General features: G+C 53.9%; 1 protein-coding gene across 2 annotated transcripts in view; it reads right to left on the bottom strand.

The window, feature by feature from the left end:
* Positions 1–2,493: 2,493 nt before the first annotated feature.
* The window catches only part of CHST3 (carbohydrate sulfotransferase 3), a 38,134-nt gene continuing 25,664 nt past the window's right edge, over positions 2,494–14,963 (bottom strand). The window contains exons 2-4 of one of the 2 annotated variants that reach the window (XR_288886.4): positions 9,888–10,112; positions 5,240–8,659; positions 2,494–4,995 (exon numbers count right to left, since the gene is read on the bottom strand). Coding sequence is in view for 1 of the 2 variants with exons in the window: in XM_070263303.1 (XP_070119404.1) it covers positions 7,381–8,659; positions 9,888–10,027 (1,419 nt within the window). In the remaining variant the exon portion in view is untranslated. Of the gene's footprint in view, positions 8,660–9,887; positions 10,113–14,963 lie in introns of both variants that reach the window. The other variant, XM_070263303.1, reaches the window with a different exon arrangement.

The following is a 14,963-nucleotide window of genomic DNA, read 5'->3' as shown; positions in this document are numbered from 1 at the left end:
AAGCGATGCTATGGTAGGCGTCCCACATATAAAGTAGAGGAAGATGGGCATGGATGTTAGCTCAGGGCTAGGCTTCCTCAGCAAAAAGAGGAGGATCGGCAGTAGTTAGCTCAGGGCTAATCTTCCTCCAAAAAAAAAAAAGAATTACTCCAAGTTTCAGTTTCCCAGAGGCACAGTGTCCCCTGTAGTGTTTATGCCTGGCCTGGTTCCCCAGGGTCCCCACTCCCTGTGGCCGTCATCGCATCTTTTGAGTAATGCCCCAGGGTGTGGATTGAGTTGAGGAAGCCAAGGATCAAGGGTTTCTGACGACCAGATTTTATGATGGCAGCATGGATGCCTTGGGTCCATGAACTCTGACCCACAGCGACCTTTTTGCAGCGTCTGCAAAAATCTGCACGGGCCAACTCTTGCTCCTGGCCTGCAAGTGAGAAGCCTCAGTGAGAATGGGGTGAAGATGGGATGGGGCCCTGAAACCTGACCCCGGGCTTTTCTCGCCAGCCTCCTCACCCACCACCTTCTTGTATGTTTAGCGTGGCTTTCAGTCCTAGACACATACTTGCAGGTTTCTGGCAGCTACAAACTGTTCTGCAGAATGCCAAAATCTTGAAAATGTTGTTTGGCAAAAAAAAGTTTGCATGATAAAAGAATTCCACCCATAAAAATGGTTCTGAGTGGGGGCCGGCCCGGTGGCGCAGCGGTTAAGTTCGCACGTTCCGCTTCTCGGCGGCCCGGGGTTCGCTGGTTCGGATCCCGGGTGCGGACATGGCACTGCTTGGCAGCCATGCTGTGGTAGGCGTCCCACGTATAAACTAGAGGAAGATGGGCACGGATGTTAGCTCAGAGCCAGGCTTCCTCAGCAAAAAGAGGAGGACTGGCAGTAGTTAGCTGAGGGCTAATCTTCCTCCAAAAAAAAAAAAAAAAAAATGGTTCTGAGTGAATCCTGGTAAGCTGGGTCAAAAGGAAGCAGGCCTTCTCAGAGCCTTTGATACGTTCATGTGTCCTGTAACTTCCTAAGAGCCTTCGGTGACCACAGTTCCTCCAAACATACTTGGGGACCAGCTGCTGCAGACTCCAGTGCTGGGCCTGCCTGGCAGGGCTCCATGAGCAAATGGCAGAGGTCTGAGGCCCCCGCTGGTGATCAAACTGCTTCCCAGTGTGGGTCGCCTTATTGTTGCTCCCTCAAAAGACCCTGTGGGGTGTTCGCCTCCTTCCTGGGGGCGGGTAGCTTGTGGGGTAGCGGAGGAAAATCCAGGAGCCCAGAGGTCTGGGAGTGGGGAGGAGGGATGGTTTCTGCCCAGGTTGGTGGCTGAAGGGGGGAGTGGGCAGGGAGACGAGCAGGCTTCTCTGCTCTATGATTAGGGCAATTTGTTCTCCAGGAGGTCATTTGTGGTAGGAAACAGCCTAGAAATTAAACTAAATATATCCCACCCCCAGAGGAGCAGAGACAGCCATGGCACCTGGCTGGGTGGGGTGGTGAAGAGTCCACTTAGGTTGGGATGTCACTGAACTGACTCCCATATTTTAAGAGTTGGGAGGAAAATGGTTTGAGTTTCCCAGGCCTGGCCTGGGTGAAATGGCAGATACAGGTCTGGGTTTTGGGGAAGGGGTTCCATTCCCCCATCTCATGCCTCACCCTATTGTCACCCCCTCACCCCAGGTCCCACTGTCCCCAGAGCTCAGTTCGTCTCTGCCTCTTCATGGTCACTGCTGTTCCCACTTGCCCTGCGCCCCCAAACCCACACAGCTCCACCAGCTCTGTCTTCCTGTGCTCCAGATGGTCCTTCTCTCTTCTCCCTGAGGAAACGCCGTTCCCTCCAGGAGGCTGTTAGGAGACAAAAAGAGCTGAAATCTAATTCACACTACAGTTGTTAAGACTGACAGAGCAATTTGAAATGATTCCATTAAATTTCTTAGCTGAAAGGGTCCTTAGCAACCTCCTCGTGTGGTTTTCAGACTTTGTTGACGGCTAAATTAAATCTTAGGTGCTACTTCAACACGCGAAGCAGATCAATGCACAGTTGCTCTGGGTGAGCGCGTCCCTTGCCCTTTCCGCTGTCTTTTTAATTCCTAAAGGGGCTTTTTAGAACAATGGTTGTAAACCACTGATTATATTTCTCATTCTAAAGGAAACTGGGGCCCAGAAAAGGGAAGTAACTTGTTCAAGGTCACAGGCCCAGACAGTGGCAAAGCTGGGACTTGTCTCCAGGTCCCCTGACCTCTAGCCAATGCCCCTGTCCCTGCCCCACGATGCCTGAGTATTCATCTCTCAGGCCCACCAGCTCTGCCATCCTGGTAACACAGAGAACATTTGTCACGCCCTGTCCAGTGACCCACACTTCTCTGTGCCTTCCATGCCTCGGGAGTGGGCAGGGACTTCCTCGGCCCCGCTTCATGCAGCCACCCCTTTTCCTACCACTGCTAACCTTTTTCTTGTTAATTTTTATGATCGCTGCTGAGAACAAATACAAAAGAAAGGTAGAGACAGGCTTCAGATTTTTCTCATTGCATGTGTTCATTTTTAATTAAATAAGTCAAGTAAGCCATCAAGTGATGGGTTCACATTCTGTTCTGCAAAGCAGACCCTGATTGGCAGTGGCCGCCAGCTCTCTGAAGGGTAGCCCCTGCGTTTCCAGGAGACGGCAGATTGTTGCCACACCAAGGACATCTGGGACACTGATGGCAAGGGGGCTGGGAGCTACGTGGCTGAACAGAAGGTGCTGCATGCTACACATACACACGTGCGGACACTTATGTCCACACATGGCCATGCAGGGGGTGTCCTGTATCACGTGGCCATGAAATATGACACAGGGCTGAGGTCTTGGCAAATGACAGAGTTTGCAGGAGAGCCAGGCAAACTTGGCCTAGAACACACAACACAGATGAGAGGGTGACTTCAGGGGTGCCCAGCTCAAGCCCAGAGTCTGAGGAAGCAGGTTACTTGGGTCGTTTTTTACTTCCCAAACAAAATACCTGGTCTATAATACGAGCTGGGCCCGTGAGGATGGTGCTGTTCTTGAAAACATCTAACTAATTTGTCCCCCACGCACGGTTGTAGAATGACAAAGGACAGGAGAACAAAGGATCTTGAAGCTCTTAAGATATCTGAAGTTGCCCATTCTGCTTGTCCTTTTGAGGTAAAGAGCAACTTGCTTTATTCCTAAAACCGCCAGCAGTGGGAGGCCATGTGGCTGCAATCAGGAAACCCTGGGCCTTCTCCATCCCGTCTGGTTGGACCATGTCCCAGGAATTTTCATGAGCAAACCCATCAACTCGGATTTCAGAGGATGCGCCTTCTTTCAGTTTGTACAGATTGACGAGACCCACTTGGCTTCACAGGCTTCTGCTCACCCCCTCATCCCTGCCCTCTCCTGAGCACTCCCGGCCTCAGGATCTGTCCCTCTGAGACCTGCCTTTGCTTTCAGCCTTTGGGGATGGGAGTGAGGGGACCGCCTTGGGGACAGAGCCATCCATTCTTCTGCTCCTGTCCTTTATAATCCAGGGCTACCAAGGGACAGGCCCTGTGGTCAATTAAAACAGGCCCTAGTGCCAGAGAGGGCACCCAGGACTGAAAGAGACCTTCAGGGTCAGGACCAGACCGACTAATGCTTACAGCCCCTGTCTGCTGTCCAGGCCAAGTGGCCACCTTCCGGGACAGGGATCCCCTGACTTCCTGCCAGAACCCGTTCCATCATCGGACAGACGGCAGAGGTGGCAGGAAAGACGCATTGTGATGGGTTGGGTGGGGGCGCTCTGCTCTTGGGGGTTCGCTTAGCAAGCCGCCCCACGACACCAGCCTCGGGCAGTAGCTCCCAGGCTGAGGGTGCTGGCAGACAGGGAGTAAACTCTTCATCAAACATTTCTTTTTATGTTCGTTTAGTTAGCTATTTTCAAGTGTGTGTATCATATAAAGAGACACAAGGGTAGAATCTGTGTCTCTCTCAGCCTTAGAACCACGTGGTGAGGACCTGCAGAGGCAGCCACAGGGCTCACACCTGCTGCTGCTTTGCTCTTTGTGGGGACTCAGGAATCCTGCCCCCCCACCCCCACTACTCCTGAAGATCCCCCGTGGCCTCATCTGCTCCAAGGTTTACAAAGAAGGCCCAGAGGAGAAGCCAGGAACGGGCAGCGGTGGCGACAGCCTGTGGGTGTTGGACACTCCCTGTCTCACAGAGGTCTGGACTGTTCTGAACTATTTATATAAGCCAGACTAAAGAGGTCTTCATGAAGAAAGAGAAAATGAGTAAACGCTCATTGCTGAACGGGCCTCTTATTCCAGGAAGCTGGCGGCCCGTGGAGGTGAGGCCGCAGCTGCTCCCTCTGTCTCCAGGCAGGTGGGTGCTGTGCAGGGGACGGCTCCTGGTGGAACCAGAAAGAGCAGAGAAACAGGGCTGGCCTCGCTGGAAACGGAGGCACTAGTCCCCAGCTGGACCACCTTCCTAGGCCCAGCTCCATGCTGAAAACCCCACATGCATGTCTCCAACTAGGTCCCGCGGAGCGAGAAGTCGGTAGTCACCCCGCCCCGCTGCCCCGTCCTTCCCCAAACCCCGAGGGTTCTCAGGGCATTGCTGAGCCCCAAGGAGACACTTGCTTGAGTTGTGTCCTGTTTCAGACCCCTGGGCAAAGGTAATACAGCAGAAAGGGACTTCCTGGTGCATCTTCAAATCAAAAGGAGGAAACCAAGGAATCTCCTTAAACAACAGCCTGGGCCATCGCGACTCCTGCACCTTGGTCCTGTCTTCTTGTATTCTGAATCGTCTTCGAGTGTCCTTGTGTGTATGGAATGAGTGAATGGTCTCTATTATTGCTGTTTCGTTTTTCTTGATTTGGGTACAGCTTTGAGTCCCTGCAAATAATAAGGTATTTCTGTCTCTTCTTTTTCACAAAATAAATAAATAAAGTCAACTTGTAGTGTACAAATTGTCAGTGTCCTGAGAAGTCCCAAAGGTCCATTCTCGGTACTGTCCTCTGAGCTCAGGGCTGGAGGCCTTGGCCCTGGAAGCATAGGAAGGAAGAAGTCCGCTGTCCACACTCAGAGGCCCCAGGAAGAGCCCTGGACGGAAGCGCTTGCCCACCCACCCACCCAGGTGGGGAAGAGTGCAGGGAGGAGCTAGGGAAGAGCAGCCAGCACTTCTGGGCCTGCCAGAAACACCCGAGTCCCACTCAGCCCCAGGGGCAAGGTTTCAGAGTTGGAGTCCCTTTGGACCCCAAATTAGAGGCAGCTCCCTGTACAACTTACTTTTGGACTGGAAAACCTAGAGTGAAGACTTGAATGGCTGAAGCCCACGGTGATGTAGACCCAGCAGCTCAGATATGCTGATTATAGCAGATCCCACAAGATGGCCACGGTCTTCAAATTTTCAAACTGCAGCTTCCAGCCAGGACACGTCTCCCCTCTCCAGGGCAACACCAGGACTTGGATCCTGTATTTCCCTGGCATCCATAATACTCAAACCAAAACTCAGCCCCCTGGGTTGGACAATAGGACAGATATGACATAGAGGTTGTCCAGGAAATCAGAAACAGCCCTTAATAAGCTGTTGCAGCTCCCTGCAAGTTCTGAGGTGGTACTGAGTTCTGCTCCCCAGTTTTGGGTGGCAATAGGGAAAGACTTCTACTTTGGGGACACCTGCTGCTTGGTCATAGGCCCCCGACCCCCCAGGAAACATGTTAGGGCCTGAGAGAGATTTTCAAATCTGGCCTCTTCTCAGGGAGGGGCTGAGGGCTGCTAATTTCTGCTGCTTCTGGACATTCAGTGAAGAACGCCGGTGGCTTCTGAGATTCGTTCCACACGCAGTTCAAACAGAAAAGCCCGTGGAACACTGGGGGCTGCCATGGCCACCTAGGCTCTGATCCTTCTGGGGGAGGCTCCTCCCCATCCTCCTCCAGCAGAAGCCAGAATGCTCCCCGCTGGTCCTCCCAGACCCCCGGCACCTCAAGCACAGACTGCTTCCAAGTGGCACTTCTGCAGAAACAAAACCAAAAACACAGCCACAAAACGAGACACCAACCATAAATAACTTAAAAAAAACCCCAAATAAAACATCCAGCCTGAGTTGAGCAATGCTTTTCCCAGAGCCCTAAAAGAGCAGTTTCAGACACTAACCACGTAACCAGGGCAACCAACCACGTGGCTGACCTCTGTCCCCTGTCTTCTCAGGGGAGAGGTTATCCTGATGTGACTTCTCCCCCAAGAGTACTCTGTATGTTCTTCTGGGCCCTGTCCCACAGAGGCCTGGCTGGAAATGGCAGGACCCACGAGCTGCCTTTTGCCTCTGGGGACCACAGCTGCTTCTGCCAGTCAGGCCTGAGACAGCCTTCAAACATGGACATGCTCTTGGGGAGCCAGCCAAGCAGGGGTGGGCCTTTGGGCTGCAGTCACGTGAGGTGAGGGTCAGCAGCACCATCTCCACACATGCCGCCTGCCAGCAGTGAGGACGGGAGGGGGCCAGAGGAGGGAGCCGTGAAAATCCAAGGCAGTTCTGTATCCACCGCTCAGTCCCAAACCCGGCCAGGGAACGGGGTCATGGCCGGTGACCACGTTTTCTTCTCCTGCCCCCAAGCAATTCCAAAATGCAATTAAAGGCTCCTCTTTAGGTATGTGATACAAATAAACCCTGTAGGCATAAAGCAAAGGGGAAGCCTGTCTGTGTATCAATAGGTGTGTGGATTTGTGTCTTTATGATGTTTTTCTGTCCGTGTACGTGGTGTGTGTGTAGGGCATTGGTCTTTATATATGTGTGAGTGTTTTGTAGCTCTATACATGACTGATTTCATTAGGAAACAGCACAGCTATCCCATTTATGAAAATACTGACTCGTTCTTGGTTGGTAAGACCCCAATGCCATCCTCTGGCACCCTGGGCTATCCCGGTCCCTCCTCAGAGACCAAGCTAGATTCCACACTGGATTGAGTAGAAATCCAGACACTGAAAGGCTAACACTCAGGGCAGCAGGAGATCCGACTGTGACTGGTCAGTGCCCACTGCCCCTTCTGGTTGTTAAATATTTGGACTCTGGGCCACAGGCTCCCAGTACTTATGTGTGTTTCATGTATGTTTCTGGATGAGTGTGAACGAGGAAGGCTTATCAACAGGCCCGGGCCTGCCTGGACCTGCTCAGGAGACCGCAGCCCCTTAAGTCTGAGCTTGCTGGCCCTCAAGGGGCCCAGGCACTGTCCTGTTCTCAGCGAGAAGCCCCAGGCCCATGGCCGCGGTGGGGAAGCTAGCGGGCTAGGGGCCTACTTCTACAGCAGAGGGGCTACATGGTCACGCACGGCTCCCGCCCACCCTCTGCGAGGGCCGCCGTCTCACTGCTGGCCTGGGGTGAGCAAGGCAGGGCAGGACTTTCACAAGGAGGGCTGCTCGCAGCCCCAGGCCCCCTACGTGACCCAGAAGGTGCCACGCTCCTCCAGCAGGCTGACAGAGCGGTTGGTGAGGGAGGCGGCATCCTGCACCAACTTGTAGCCAAAGAGGCGCATGGCAGGAGCACAGGCGGCCTGCACCACCTGCGCCAGCTTGAAGGGCATGCTGAAGCGCCACTTCTCAAACTGCTCCGAGGAGTTCTTCTGTGTGGAGTAGATGCCGCTGCTGTCCCGGGCCGCCTGGGTGTTCTTCTGGATCCAGTCTTCCACCTGCGGGGTCAGGGGGATGCCTGCAAAGTGGTACATCTCCCGGGCCTTCTGCAGGGGCCTGCGGGCCACGTCCTCGTAGCGCACCAGCATGTAGCGGCCCCGCAGCCAGGCCGGCTGCCTCAGGCCCAGCTCCGCCGATAGGCGGATGCTCTCACAGTTCCCCCTCAGCCGCTGCACCTCCTCCTCTCTCAGGCGGTCCTGTCCCTCGGCCAGCCACTTCTTCCAGGTCTCATACTTGCCGGCAAAGGCCACCATGCGGGAGGCCAGCACGGCCCGGGGGTCGCGCACCAGCTGGATGACGCGCAGGTCCAGCCGGGGGTCCTCGGCCAGCGGCTGCAGGAACTCCAGCTGTCGGATGCGCACGGCCTTGAGGGCCATGTGCTCCTTGCGGCGGCAGGCCTCGGCGGCCAGCGTCACGTTGAGGGGGCCACAGCGGCGGTTCTTGCAGTGGTACTTCTCAAAGACCTTCTTGACAAAGGGAGTACAGACAGGGTCCTCACAGAGGGAGCGGCTGGAGCCCCGGCGGAACATGTACTGAGTCAGGTGGTCCTCGGGCAGGGGGCTGATGAAATGCTCCAGGACGTACAGGTCGCACAGGAAGAGCTGCTTGAGCACGTCACGGTAGACCAGGGCCGAGCCTGCGGCATTGGCGCCTCCCGGCTCGAAGGACACCGTGCGCTCGATGTGCCACAGCGGCTCGAAGAGGTAGAATATGTTGCCCTGCTGGTTGAAGAACTCGCCCACGAACGAGGAGCCGGTGCGCGTGGTGGCCATGAGGAGCACATGGCGCCGGGGCTGGGCCAGGGCGGGCCTGGGCGGCTGCCCCTCCTCCTCCCCCTCGGCCTCCTCTGCTGGCTCCACACCCAGCTGCAGACTGAGGTTTCGCAGGCGGCTCTGCAGCTGCGTGAAGGCTGAATCAAGCTCACTCAGGGACAAGAGGGACGCGTTCTCAGCCAAGGCCAGGGCTGGGTCGGTGCTATTGGCATCTACCAGGGATTGGGGGATCTGCTTCAGCTTGTCCGAGACCCTGTGAGGACGGAGGGAGAGTGGGGTCAGTGGCTGATTGGGGACTCCATCCCCTGTGCATCCCTGTGCGACCTGAAGCAGCCTCCTGGGCTGACCACCCCCAGCCTGCCTTAGTTGGGTTTCCCCAGAAGCAGACTTTGAGGCAAGGGTCTCAGTGTAGGGAATTCACCTGGGACATAGTCACGGGAAGAGCTGGTAGAGGGGAAGGAAGCGAGGAGGAGAAGAATGGAGGTCCACAAAGGGTGAGCAGGCTACCCTGTGGGCAAGTTGATCCAATGGGGGCACCCTGGAGACAGTGTGGAAGGCGCCCCAGTATTCTCTCACCCAAGGGGTGTGAAGGTCCCAGCAGCCGTGGCTGAGGGCTGCTCCCAGAGGCATTTAGTTACTCCTGGCTAGCCAGCGTGCACGTGAAGAGAACCTTCTCAGGTGGAGAGTGGCAGGGGCCTGCAGTGGGACTGGAACAGTCCATGTTGACAAACCCAGGCAGGGCCCCGAAACAGTGCTTGCTACACAGCCCAACTCCTAACCTACTCATGGCGGTTGATGCTTTCTTGCAGGGGTTGTGCCTGGGAGTGCAGGTCTAAGAAATCTTTCTACGTCTAGCAGGCCCACTAGCAGGGCCACTGCACACAGCAGTACACTGCCAACTCTAGGGGGCAGCATTCCCAGTGTAGCTTATGTGAGTGCACACCCCTGGAGTTGAGCAAGACACAACCTGGGCAGCTGCACGTGGGTATCTGTACCAGGACCCTGACTTTCCATGGGCTCACTCTCATTCATGACTTCAGATTGGTATAAAGGATGTGCTGTTAATGCAAGGCATCATCCTAGGTCAGGGAGTCAATTAATAATAACCACCGTCAGCAAGTACTGGACACCAACTATGTGCCAGGCACTGGGCTAAATGCTTTTATATTTTCTCATTTAATCTTTACAACAAGGCAGGCCCATCATCAGCCACATTTTACAGAAGAGGAACTTCAGACAGAAAAGTAAAGTAATTTGTCTAAGCTGTCACAGGTAGAAAGGGCCAGAATCAGGATTCCAACCCAGGCTGCCTGAGTCCAGACCCAGGTCTCACCACTGTGCAGTCATGAGGACGTGTGCATGATCTACTGCCTGGACACAGCAGGGGCCTGAGGATTATGGGTTGAAGGACTGCCTGTGCAGGTCCACAGAGAGCCCTACAGCTGCCTCTCTGCACCCCCACTGCCCCCGGCATCCCTCACCTCGATATGATTTTATTTTCCTTTTCAATGAAGACAAAAACCACCACCACAAAAACCAGGAAAAGGGCATATTTGCTCCTCATCCTCAGGCTGTGCAGAAAGTCCCGGCAGTCCTGGGGCAAAGCAAGGCCTTTCTCCATGGGGAAGGGTGGGGCCGCGGGCGCTCAGCTCAAGGGCATCCCTTAGGACCCGGCTCGTCGTCTTCAGGTCGGGGATGGCCTGGTCCTGTGGAGAGACAGGTGGTCAAGGACACCCTTGTCAGTAGATAAGAACGAACAAGAGCTTTTCCACCAGACTTTTGAGGATGCTGGCCCTGCTTATCGGCCAGAACCCCAGACCCACTCTCCCAATGGACTCTGCCCCAGAGAGAGCTGAAATCAGGTCACTTAAAATGCTAATGAACTCTGATTCATCTATGCCACCTCCATCAATTTATCCTTTGACTTCACACATGACTCAAAGGCAAGTATATGGAAAAGAACGTGCCTTGCACTATAAATGTTTGCAACAACAAAAGACTGCAAACACCTAAATTACAAATGATCCATGCAATAGATTATCATGCAGACACAAAGAATAATGAGCTGGATCGACAAATGTTGATGTGAATAATCTACTATATACTTAGTAATTATGTGTATATATACATAAAAGCAAGCTGCAGGCACAAGGGGTTTCTTAACCTCAGCACTAATGACATTTTGGACCAGATAATTCTTTGTGTGGGGCTGTCCTGTGCATTGTAGGATGTTTAACAGCATCCTTGGCCTCAACTCATTAGATGCCAGTAGCATCTCCTCTGCTCAGATGTGACAATCAAAAATGTCTCCATGGGCCAGCCTGCTGGCGCAGCGGTTAAGTTCGCATGTTCCACTTCTCGGCGGCCTGGGGTTCACCGGTTCCAATCCTGGGTGTGGACACGGCACCGCTTGGCAAAAGCCATGCTGTGGTAGGCGTCCCACGTATAAAGTAGAGGAAGATGGGCACAGATGTTAGCTCAGGGCCAGTCTTTCTCAGCAAAAAGAGGAGGATCGGCAGTAGTTAGCTCAGGGCTAATCTTCCTCAAAAAAAAAAAAAAAAAAGTCTCCAGGCATTGTCAAATGTCCCCTGGGCGGGGGGAGGTGCAAAATCATCCCAGGTTGAGAATCTCTGATGCAGTATCATCCCATTTGAAAAAAAGTGTTTTTAAGTGAGAAAAAAATATAGATGCCGGATACAAATGGACTATGACTGCAGGGACACACACAGCCTCAAAAGAGAGGGAAGGGGAGGTCGGGAGAGAAGAGTTGGGGGGGTCTTAACATTTGCTGCGTGACATTGTAGGCTGTTAGAAATTTTACCACGCGGATGCGTAAATTTTAAAAAGTTAACCAAAGGAACAAACTAACTATAGCACATGAATTCTACTAAAATCCTTCCCATGACCTTGGCCTTCAATTTCAGCTTCCTGGGGCAGCCTCCCCGGGACAGGTCAGAGCTCCCCCAGCCCCTCCACTGCACAGGCTCCCGTCAGCAGCTGAGACTCCATCATAAAGCGAGCCCACTTGTAAGGACTTGTTTAGTGCTGATCACCCCTTCGTGGGGGACGAGGAGGTTGTCTGGGCCCCTCACCACCCCTCAGCCCTGGGCCAGGCGCACAGGAGACACTCATGCACAGCTGCTGAGTGATAGAAGAGATAATGGAAGAAATTACCCTCAAAGGGAGGTGTATGTATTTTTAAAAACCAGAGCAAATACAGCATTGTCCAATGGAGCATCTTTCACTCATCCTCATCGCCACACATACACTTGTCCGCACTGCGAGCCCCAGTTTCCAGCACAACCCCCACTTCCGAAAGTCTCTCCTTTCCTCCATAAGGACCCTCATCACGGGAGACAATCTGCTCCAAGTGTGAAAAAATCTTCTTGTGACCCCGTGCAAGGCACCAGGACCATCTCTCTCTCTGGAAAACATGGATTTTCCCAAGGGAAGCAGCTGGTGTTGACATCGGGAAGTGGGAGGGCAGGAATGAGGGTCCCAGGGCTGCATCCTTGTCACACAATAGAAGTGGCTTCAGGGACAGCCAGAAAATCTGTCCTTTTGGGAAAGCAGTGAGGCAAGGGTTCTGCATGTGAGGAGGCAGACGTGTACCCCAGCAGCTGAGTGGAGGTCTCCAGCCGTGCAGGGCAGAGCAGTGGTGGGGCGGCAGACAGCTCTCTCTCAGGGGGCTCTGGGGGTGCTTCCTGAGTGTGGGTGGGTGGGGAGGGGCCCAGGAGGGAAGAAGGCTGCAAGGCCAGCTCCAGAGCAAGTGGAATATTCCTGCCTCTTCCTAATTCTTCTGGGCCTTTCCCCATGCACTCATTAAACAAATATTTTCTGAGTCCCAACTGTGTGCCAGTCTCTGGTCTAGGCACTGGGGATACAGCAGTGAGCAAAGAGACAAGGTCCATGTGCTCGTGGGGCTTAAGCTCTGGTTGGAAAGGTCAGCTGGAATATTATGGGTACCTGAAGTTTACTGAGTGTTTACTATTCTGTGCCAGGTGCCATGCTAAGCACTTGATTTGCATTTCCCCATCAAATCCTCACACAAGCCCTCTTACGTAGCAACTATCCCATTGTACGGATGAGGAAACTGAGGTTGAGGTTAAGTAACTTGTCCAAGGTCCCTCCAGCAGTGGCCCTGACCACCCCTCCCAGGTTCAGGTCATTTGAGCATCTTAGTACTCCCCAGTGACCCCCACATAAGGTAGGGCTTTCCAGTTGATGGTCTGTCTGTCTCCCTTTCCCAGACTGCAAGCTCCCTGAAGTCAATACTGGCATCTAGAACGGCACCCAGCACATACCAGCTGCCCCACAAATCACTGGTGAGTGAACCTGTTGAAGCCAGTGCCTGGCTCAGTGCCTGGCAGGCTGTGGGCATGAGTTTGCAGAATGATGGGCAGGTCTGCATTCCCCATGCATCCAGTTTAGCCTGTGGTGAGGTGCGAGGCTGCCTGTCCCACTGGGAAGGTGAGACCCAACACTGGGTCTGCGGAGGTTGAAATCCTGACTTTCTGCCCTCTCGGCTCTCAGCTGAGAGTTGCCTGGGTCTGATGGTGTGAGAGAAGCAGGAGGAGCTGGGACCAGAAGTCCTGGGTTCTAGTCCTTCCTGCATGTCTACCATGCTGTGTAACCTTGTATAAGTGACTTAACCTCTCTGGACCTCAGTTTCTTCACCTGTAGTGTAAAAAGGGACGTACCTACTGCATAAGGTTGTTGCGAGGAACAGGATCTGGTGCATGGTAAGCGTTCATTAAATACAACAGGAGAGAAAGGCAGGGTGGCAAGAGGGAGTTGCCCTCACTGTCCTCTCCCTTCTAGGTCTAACAGCTTTGGTAAGATTTAGAAGTTTAGCTGCCTCGATGACAAAGCCCCTGAGCCTTCTCCTCCCCTCCATTCCAGGCTCTGTTTCTATTTTTGAGCTGCCATCCAGTCCCCTCACCCCCCGAACAATACCGGGTTCCTGAGAACCTTCCCAGCATTGCCCTAAAAGGAAGCAGCAAGGGCGAAAACTCTCTCCAACAGGATACACGAGGCAGGCTGCTGGCTCCCATGCCCTGGCCAAGGCAGGCTGCCCCTAGGTTCAGCTTTGGAAGCCCAGCGGGTGGATGGGTGGGCAGGGGAGGGGGGTTTAGAGGTCCCAGGGGAATGCAGGAGGTCCCCAGAGTCAGGGTCACAGGGGCCAGGAGGTCACCAGGTCGGGAGGGAAGACAGGGCTGGGATGAGGGTCACCCAGCAGTGCTCCAGGCAGAACCTGTCCCGCAGGAGGCCCTCTGCAAGAAGCGGGTGTGTGACATCCGTGACACTGGACAAACCTTCGCATTACTTCCCTCCCACACCCGTGGTGCATGGGCTCGTCCTGCCTCCCTTGCTTAGCTCATGGGAAGAATGAAAAAGCTCTTCCTTCGCTTGGCGGATGCCACCTCCCAGGGGAATACTCGATATCTTTCCTCCCCCCAACACTCGGCAATGATGCGACAGCCAGAGGAAAAGGCAGCGTCCCCCTGCTGGGATGCCAGCAGAGTCATGTTTCCAGGGCGGCAGGGCCAATGGTGAAGAAGGCCAGGGGCAGGTGCCAGCCCAGCTCTGCCTGGATATGGTTGGGGGAAGCGAGCAGCTGCCCTTGGCCCAGTTATACCCAGTGCTCAGCTCTAGCGTCCCCTCCTCTGGAGTCCTTCCCTGACCACCTACTTAACATGGATCATCTCCCCTCCCCCCACCACTTCCCTTCTCAGCCTCCTGCTTTATTCATTCCTAGATGGAAATCTGCTTGAGTCACTGGGATGTCAGCTCCATGAGGAGAGCTTGTCTGTCGGCTCCGCCTCTGTAGTCCGGTGACCCGTTCTGTGGGTTCTGAGCACAGAGTAGGTGCTCCCTAAGACTCGCTGAATGAATGGATGAAGCCCTTTTGCAAAGCAGTTAACCCAGTGTGAGAGGCTTAATCAGTCTAAATTGATGGGAAATACGAAGAGGAAGAAGAAAAAGCAGCTGTTGCCTCCGTGAGTGAACCAGGTGTGCATGCTGTGAGCATGTGCTATGAGCAGAGCTATGGCTATGTGCTAGGAACTCACACTAGGAGCGCATATTATCAGTATATGCCCTGAGTGTGTATTATCAGCAAGTGCTGAGTGTGTGCTGTGGAGGTATACTATGAGCATGTGTGTGAGTGTGTACTGTGGAGGTATACTGCGGGCATGTGCGTGAGCGTGTGCTATGCAGGTATACTGCGGGCATGTGCGTGAGCGTGTGCTGTGCAGGTATACTATGGGCATGTGAGTGAGTGTGTACTGTGCAGGTATACTGTGGGCAGGTGCGTCAGTGTGCGCTGTGCAGGTATACTGCGGGCATGTGTGTGAGTGTGTATTGTGCAGGTATACTGTGGGCATGTGTGTGAGTGTGTATTGTGCAGGTATACTGCGGGCAGGTACGTGAGTGTGTGCTGTGGAGGTATACTATGGGCATGTACGTGAGTGTGTGCTGTGCAGGTATACTGCGGACATGTGAGGGTGTCCTATGGGCAACACTTCACACTTAGGGCCTCACATATGTCAGTCTCT

This window comes from Equus caballus, chromosome 1, assembly GCF_041296265.1.
Source record: "Equus caballus isolate H_3958 breed thoroughbred chromosome 1, TB-T2T, whole genome shotgun sequence".
Classification (NCBI taxonomy): domain Eukaryota; kingdom Metazoa; phylum Chordata; class Mammalia; order Perissodactyla; family Equidae; genus Equus; species Equus caballus.
The sequence above is the reverse complement of the archived record's forward strand: the minus strand, read 5'-3'. Positions and strand labels throughout refer to the sequence as shown.